The sequence below is a fragment of the Dermochelys coriacea genome, chromosome 18, assembly GCF_009764565.3.
Source record: "Dermochelys coriacea isolate rDerCor1 chromosome 18, rDerCor1.pri.v4, whole genome shotgun sequence".
Taxonomy (NCBI): domain Eukaryota; kingdom Metazoa; phylum Chordata; order Testudines; family Dermochelyidae; genus Dermochelys; species Dermochelys coriacea.
The window spans coordinates 23,492,086-23,500,811 of NC_050085.1; the positions used below are offsets into that span (position 1 = coordinate 23,492,086).

Genomic DNA, 8,726 nt, shown 5'->3' on the forward strand with positions numbered 1-8,726 from the left:
TATTGAAGTGGGAGTAGGAGGGGAAGCAAAAAGGGCAACATAACTGCATGTTCTCCTTTACTACCAAGTCAGTTTTATCTTTTTGCATCCTGGGTTTAAAGAGTTTGTTCTACTATTTTAAAATGTGTAGCAAACTGCTTAGCATTGCGAACTTGAAGCTTAGTAAAGAGCAAACCCTGAGAATCTATGAGAGACAGTTGCATTAACTCTTGCTTTTGGATGGTACACTCTCAATAAGGTTACTGAGGAATATATTTGAAAAAGTCAGTGTTGCTCATGGATTTATGAACAACATCAATTTACAGCAGAAACTCATTTTACAGAGAAGGTGGGGTGAGACCATAAGTCATGTGACAGTTATTAGGTTTGTGGATTAGCAAAGATTTAATAAAATATTGTACTTTCATCAAATCAAATGACAATTTAATTCATTTTACAAAATATAGTAGGATATACTAGCCATATCATAAAGCTAAACTGCACTTATCAAAGTAACCAAACTACTATGTCCTTGGTTTATGATGTTTGTTGTGCAAATGAATGAGTTAGCAAGTACTGTTTTCACAATGGGTTTCCCAGTTATACTGATAAACCGTACTTGCATGGACTAAGGCGATTAGAAAGATACACAAATTATAATATTTTCAGGAAGTCCTCACAGGCTTGTATCTAGTCAAGAAGCTAAATTACTATAAAGGAAAACTGCAATTAGTTCTTGCTTCAGTCACTAATCTCAGGAGACCCAAGCTAAAGCAACGTAAAATAATGGGTTTGTGACCAGCCATTGCTCTCCATCATGGTTAGCAATGTAACTAGACAAGGAAAGAATTAAATTTAAAAAATTCTTCCCAGACCATATTGCCACAAGTATAAATATTTGGATGTTACAATAGTATATAATATATGGCATGCCCTATATAGATTTTTAGCAGCTCTCCTTCTGAAAAATATATCTAAGCACATATTACAATTACATTGCAGCTACAATATTTGTTTTTCATATCTGACCAGAAATTAAAATGTGAATTTCCATTTCTCAGCTCCAACTCAATCTATTGTTATGATCTTGCAGCAATGTTTTATCAGACTGCAGCCATTTTTTCTGAAAGCTATGGAACATTCAGATACCTCAATTTATTTATTTATTGGCATTTCTGTCAGGCAATCACCATTACAGTACTCAAATTACTCCTGGGTGAATCCTGCACCACTCCTCATGCGCAGAATTCATGTCCCCGCAGATTTCTTTGCTTCCCCACAGAAAAATGACTGACAACGAAGCAAAGGGAAGTTGCAAAAGCAGTCACGCACCACTCCCTAGCAGCGCAGGTACAGCATTTCAGGCACCCAGAGCAGCTGGCTGAGAGGTAAATCACCGCAGGGCTGGGGGTACCCCAGTGGCTCCTACCCTGAGCTGGGATCAGCTACTGGAGGGGCTGGAGGCAGGAGAGGATGGACTTCCTCTTCCCCTCCAAGAAGTAGCCAAGGCTGTGTCAGACCAATCCTCAGAATCCTCCCCCAGCTGCAGGAAGCTCAACATCCTCCCCTGCTTCCTGTCCCCATCACTCCTCAGCTGTCAGGGGAGGGGTCACTGTACAGGGAGCTGCTCCCCCATCCACTCAACCCCTGTGCATCCAGACTTCCCATACCCACACACCCTTGCCAAGCCTCACCCAGTACACCCAGAACCCCCCTGATCCTCCATGCCCAAACCCCACCGAACCTCAACCCCTGCATCTAGAGCCCCACTGAATCCAGACTCCCAGCCTCCAGACCCCCCACCCCTCCACCCAGATCACCCCCACAGAGCTCCCTGCACTCAAACCATTACCCTGAGCTCCCACATCCATACTCCCACACCACTGACCACCAACTAGCTGCACTCAGACCCCATCCCAAGCCCCACTCCCCCAGCACTCAGAGCCCCCACCCCCCACTGAGACCCCCACACCCAGACCCCTCCACTGATCTCCAACAACCTTCATCTGGAAGCCCCTGCAGAGTCCCATTGCCCCTGCATCTGGAACCCCCCAATGAACCTCTGTGCATCTAGATCCCCCCACACCTAGACCCCCCCCACTGAGCTGCCTGCACCCAGACAGGATCCTTTCACCCCACACTGAACCCCTCCATACTTGGATCCTGCCTGATTGAGCCTACCTGCCCCACACCTGGTACACCTGGCGCAGAAGGGCATGGCCCCTGGGTGTTTCTGGGGCAGGTCCAGACCTTGTGCTGTGTCAGGGTCAGATGCAGCCTCACCGCTGAGTCGTGTCCTAATGGTGGGGCGGTTGCAGGGTGATCTTCCACCTTCATGCAGCCAGTGACCCGTGCTCCCCACTACCATGCTGGAGCCTCTGCATTTATTTTATTTATTGACAAATAAAACTTGCAGAATTTTAAAATATTGTGCACAGAATTATTAATTTTGTTGTCACAGAATTCTCTCAGGAGTATCAAATCATTTTGATATGCACAGGAGGTCAAACTGTGCCTTCAGGATGCACTACACATAATGGAATTGGATGCAATTTTCAGTGAAAATTGTTGAATGCCTAAAAAAACCTGGACAGCGATTACACTCTGTGATGCTATCATGCTCTATGACATAAGGAATTAAAAGCTGCATCCATCTACTACACATTCTTAAAAGGAAAAACATTGCTACTTTAAAGCAGTAAGAACACATGTTCTTAACCTAATTTTGCTCACCTTGCCACCACGTATCATTAACGAATCTCAGAAGCAATTCATAGGAGGGGCACATTTTTGTCATACAAGTCATCCGTTCAGCTTAGCTCTTCCTTATTTGACAATATGATGTAATTTCCTCCTATAATATACTTTTAGAAGGAGATTTCTGTTAATGGGGAATGATAGCTAACCCTTTATGCTGTTTTTAACATTTAACCATTTCAGATCCTAATTAGAAAGCCTATTGATGTTACTATTTAACCTACTTCCTGAAACTCACGGCATGCTGTAATTAGGCTTTGAAAGTTGACTTTCTCCAGTGGTCATTATATAATGCCAAGAAACTCACATCAGACAAACTGTCCTAAGAACATGGCTTTTTTAAAACGATTTGTTTTATACATAATTGTATCTTATTTATAGAGCACCATAAGTGTGCTTAGTGCTTTTCAGAATAAGACAGTCTCCAACCCACATCTGCGATCTAAATGACACAGTACTTCATGTGACCAAAGACTGAAAATTCAATCCTTTATTGAGAGCAAGTGGTAGCTTGGTACACAGAGACAGTAAGACTGTTCAAAGCATAAAGAGCAGCAAGCAGGCTGAAGACAACAAAGGAACAAATAGCAGCTTGGAAAAAGATGGACAATAGATAGAAATAAAAGCAGAGATGGGCAGAAGTGGAGTTGTGCAAAAGCTTAAAGTTGTGGCAGAAGAACAGCTAAAGCAACTAGAACAGCCAAATTACGTGACAGAGTTGTGGGAGACAGTAATTTTTGGACTGAAGGGACTTTTCTATTTGCCATCTACAGGGGACTTAGCCCAGGTTTTAGCTGTACTGTTTTTAACTGTTTTAATTTGGTGATCCAAAAACAGTATTTGGGAGAACTTCTAAATTCGAGACTAAAAACTAATAATTAAATAGTGAAATGACTGCCCTGTCTCTGCTTGTCAGATTTCAGTCTCATATTCAGCCTTGGTATATAGCGGTGGTTCCCAATCTTTCCCAACTACTGTATCTCTTTCAGGAGTCTGATTTCAGCTCTGGGCAGCAGGGCTTTGGCTTGAGCCCCAGGAGGCAGGCTTGGGCTTCAGCATGTATCTTAGCTTCATGGGGCCTCTGCTTGCCACCCCATACTGTAGGCCCTGCACTTGCAACCACCCTAAACCATCCTGAGGTTGAGAAACATGGATATCGTATATACAGGAGTATAAACAAGTCATTGCCTATATGAATTTTTAGCTTGTACTGACTTCACTAATGCTTTTTATGTAGCCGATTGTAAAACTAGGCAAATATCTAAATGAGTTAACATACCTCCTGGAAGACCTCTATTGCCACCCTCCAAACCCAAACCCCACCCCCGGGGATATATGTACCCCTGTTTGAGAACCACTGGTGTATAGTATCATGAAGTCTTACAGTGGATATAGCCAGCTCGCATTTAAAAAATAAGACACACAACTTAATGCATAACTGGTTCAAATTCTGCCAACACCTAAATAACTATACTAAATTTGATAAGTTCCACATTACTGTACCAGAAATTCAGAATTAAGACTTTTCACGTCTACAATACCTCCTACGCTGGGAAGGAGGGAAGGTGAGGGTCTTGAGTCAAAACTTTAATTTCTCTCTCCAAAAGAAAGGTGTTAACTAAGCCCTAAAGAACCCTGTCAGCTTTCTGTCCTGGACACACTTGATGAAAGCCTATTAGATTATTTGGATTTTGAAGGCAACTTGCAAAGGACAAACGGGTTTTGTGGCCTTTTTTAACTTCTTTATGGTACATAAAGAACGCCTGAGAGGCTTGGTTAAAATATTCTGCTTGTTTTCTTCATGAGAAATACAGACCACATCTGCTCTGGAGAACTCTATGGTGGTAGCAGAACTACTAAAATAACATTGAAAGAGACTAAAAGTGGGAAGACTTCAGTTTGGCTTTTTAAAATGTAGGTTTGTTGTTTGTTTTTGCTACTACCTATTTTAACTCCTGTATCTATTCAGTACTTGGGATAAAGGCTGTCTTTGTTAAAGATTCACACTCTCCTCTTCCTCCCCTTACTCCCATCCCTTCAATTAATGTGTATGAGCTCACAATAAGCACCGGAGGCAAGCCCCCACTCCCCTGCCTCCCTGTGCCAAGATTAGGAAAGTCAGATTCAACATTCCTGATCTTTTCAAAAGGTAAAGGCTGCCTACATTGGCAACTGAAGGATAAAACAATGTTTAAAAAAAAAACCACACACCCCTTGAAAGACAAAAGTTTTGCCAACAAACAGTGCCTTGTCCGCAGGAAAACTCTCCTGTGGTCGGGGTGGAAGTTTTTTTTTAAAATCGGCAGGAACACAGACTTTTCACTGTTCTGGGAGAGTGCTCGACCCCTGACTCTGCCCAGGCCCCACCCCCACTCCAGCCCTTCTCTCAAGGCCACACCCCACCCCACCTCTTCCAGCCCCCTCTCCCGAATGCACCATGTCCTCTCTCCTTTCCGCTCCCCCCAAACAGCTGATTGAGGCAGGCAGGAGGTGCAGAGGGAAGGGGAAGGTGATGATAGGGTGGCTGCTGGTGGGTGCTCAACACCCACCATTTTTTCCCCATGGGTTCTCCAGCCTCAGAGCATCCACAGAGTCTGTGCCTATGGGCGGGAGAGCTCTCTCCTGCCAACAATCAGCAGCTGAAAAGAACACTGGGAGCTGGTGGAAAGAGTGGCTCTGAACACTGGGGTGCATCCTTCAAGCACTGTACCATAGAATGACAGATTCAGAAATCTGCCAGTGACCTTGTCCCTCAGAGCCTTTGCCATCCAATATACCATCCTTACCTGCAGACCAGGAATAACAGATCATGGCTAAATTATATTATTAAAAACCCTCAAGTGTGGATAAGTTCCATGAGACCACTGAAGTTTCAAAGCCACTATACACTACTCATATTGTGCGAGTAGTGTACATTCACAGGAATGTGTACAAAATGAAGATATACGTTATACATAAAGTGTACAGTGCTGTCTTGGGTTCTGAACATTAAAAATAGGCTATTTTGGAAAAAACCCAAAGCCATGAGCCCATATTAAGGGCTAGAGTGATCAAGAAAATTTAAGTCATCTTAAATTAGTATGCAAAAAGAAGCATCTGAACCCACAATATGCTTTCAGTTTATTTAAAGGTTAACAAATCAAGAAGAAGGAAAAAGAGTTGCTACTACCCACTCTGATGGTTCAGTCAAGAGGAAAAAAATTATGGCAGAGTTATAACTCCTGAAAACAGAAGTGTGTAATGGGAATACAGACCTATAACTAGTCACATTAAAGTGTGCTGCAATAAGTTAGACAGTAAATGTGTGAAGTGTAACTAGTTTTCATAAAACTTTGTATAAGTTTTTATACAAAAAAACCTTCCTTTCTATGCTGCTTACAAAGTATACATACTGGTGCAGAGTTTTAAACTATACATTTGCTTTCTCTGTGTAACTTCTACAGCTAGGTGATATACAGTGGACAATTGCACATTCATGTCAAGCTGTACCTGCAATTTCAGTTACTAGCTTTCAAAGAAACAAAAATAAATTATCTTTTTCTGGCTCAGTTTCTTCATTCATAACAGAAGGTCTTGTTAATGTGCCAACACCATTTTAGGATGAAGAATGAGGGCCTCAATGCTGGTGTAATACTTAAGCACATTGAAGTCACTGGGACTACAGGTGTGAGTAGTTACAAATATGCTTAGGTGTTTGTAGGATCATGGCTTCAAATTGGAACTTTTATATATCGTGTATTTTACTACTTGGCAAAATTAATGTAATTAAATTGCCTGCAGTATGCTCAAATAGCACTAAAACATCTAGTATTAGGCCAGGTTAAATAAACATTTTCAGGAAAATGTCTCCCCTCCCCATTCTAAAATCCAAATATTTAGTTAACCATTGCACTTGAATGCCTTATTAAATAATAAGTTTAAAGTAATAATTATGACCAAGAGAAGCAAGGGTAGACAAGATAAAAATATCTTTTTTGGATCAACAAAAGTAAAAATTATAAATTTTTGGACCCAAAACATCTTATCTTCAAATACTGGCAGGTGACTCAAAAGTTAGGTGATTTTCTAACTTAGTTCATCCTATAACATATCATTACATACTTAATATTTTTTTCTTTCAGGACCACTGTGACTAGTCTGTAATAAGGTAAAAAATTAATGGTGAAGACTGACTAAAAGATTTTCCTTGCCTTCCAGAGAACTTGCAGCTGAAGTTTTAGTCACAGGCCCTTAGCTGCGCTATGATCCCAGTATCTGTAAGCTGAATTTAGGGAAGCACTTAAAGCTGGAGTTCCCAAATTGTGGGTCAGGACCCCAAAGTGCATCATGAACACATTTTAATGGGGTCCCTTGGGCTGGTGTTAGATTTGCTGGGGGCCCAGGCCTGAGGGCTTCAGCCCTGGGCAGGAAGGCTAAAGTTACATGCCCCACCCAGGGCTGAAGTCCTAGGGGTTCAGCTTTGGCCTCACTGCCCAGGGCAGCAAGGCTCGGGCTCCAGTCCCCCCTCCTGAAGTCTCCTAGTAATTTTTGTTGACAGAAGGGGGTCACGGTGCCCTTTGAGAACCACTGACTTAAAATACAACTTAAAAAACAAAGTTAAAGACTTCTTGCATCTCTAGAATCTCAGCCCTAGGACGCAGTTCAGCCTATGGGAAGTCAAATACAGTCTACTAGAACCTGGATAAAAACAGATGCTGATGAACCCCCACGTTAAACGGTCACTGACCCGCAGCGCTGAACGCCGTCTGTCTCGAGGGGCCAGGAAACAGCTAGGCACTTAGGGCTTCGGCCTCCCCTTCCCTCACCCGACAGCTGCCTGGTCACCAGTCCCGCCCCACCTGGCTGGCAGGTGCACTGAAGTCACCCATACGCCTCCGCACAGCTGCGGCCCCAGCCCGAGCCACGGGTGCGTGACTAACTCGCCAGTCACGGTCCTGCCAGCCCAGGGAGCTGCTCTGCCCGGCGCCGCGGCTCACCCCCTCCAAGCGCGCTGGCATCGATCGGACAGCGTGAGCAGCACTCGGCTTCGCTCGGCTGCCCGCGGAGGCTCCAGGCCCGCCGCGCTGCGGGGAGCGGCCTTTCCCCGAGAGCCGCGATTGTTTAGTCCCGGCGGCCGCAGGCAAAGCCAGGCTCGAGGAGCCAGAGGCCGCCGCGCCTCACAGCAGGGCCCGGCTGCCATGGCAACGAGTGCTCCCGAAAGCGGTGCCTGGAGAAGTGGGGGCTGAGGCTAGGGTCCCTGGCGGGGCAGCCCCGCATTCCTGGAGCGCCCCGAAGGGGGCTGAACCCGGCGCAGCCCTGCAGCCCCGGGAATCACTCACCCAGACGGCGCCGCGGCTCCGCATATCCCTGCCCTCCTTGGGGGACACTGCGCGTGCGCCACACTCAAACCCCGCGTACCCCACTAGCAAGTTCCAAGCATATCCTGCCCGACCGCGGCTCGCAGCCGCCGTTCTTATACTGGTGGGCGTGGCCAACCCTGGAGACCACGCCCCTGACCGGGCCGCGCCCCCCTCCATCACTGGCTTCAGAGATAAAATAAACTTTAAAGGGGCGATGGCGGGTGCCGCGTGGGGGCGCGATTCTGAGGCAAGCTAACGCGGGCCGTGAGGCCCCTCGTGCGCGAGACAGGGACACGCCTGTGTGTGAACCGCCAATGGCACGTGCAGCTGCGCGGGCGGAGCGTTGCTCTGGCAACGGCTCCAGGCGTGCAGGCTGCCTCCTAGTTCCTCCTGCTGTCCAGCTTGGTGCCATGGACTGCCTCTGTGTAGCGACCTGCACAGCCAGCCCGTGAGTGCTACTGCTGTGTAAGGGACTAATGCTCAGAGTGCTGCCCCTCTGTGGCCTGTGCCTATAGGGGCTAGAGGCAGGATGGCCTAGTGGGCAGGGGAAAAGAGTGGGGGTTCAATTCATTGCTTTGCCACAGAAGCCAGGTGACCTTGGGCACGTCACTTAGCCTCTCTGTGCCTCAATTCCCCATCTGTGAAACAGGA

The 8,726-nt window shown here is 45.8% G+C and overlaps 1 protein-coding gene across 3 annotated transcripts in view; it reads right to left on the bottom strand.

Annotated features, from left to right (window-relative positions):
- The window catches only part of ERRFI1 (ERBB receptor feedback inhibitor 1), a 17,153-nt gene extending 8,955 nt beyond the window's left edge, over positions 1–8,198 (bottom strand). The window contains exons 1-2 of one of the 3 annotated variants that reach the window (XM_038376388.2): positions 8,055–8,182; positions 2,713–2,843 (exon numbers count right to left, since the gene is read on the bottom strand). In XM_038376388.2, the coding sequence (XP_038232316.1) occupies positions 2,713–2,785 (73 nt within the window). In that variant the 5' untranslated portion in view covers positions 2,786–2,843; positions 8,055–8,182. Of the gene's footprint in view, positions 1–2,712; positions 2,844–8,054 lie in introns of all 3 variants that reach the window. The other 2 variants (XM_038376389.2, XM_043500027.1) reach the window with 2 other exon arrangements.
- Between the last annotated feature and the right edge of the window lie 528 nt (positions 8,199–8,726).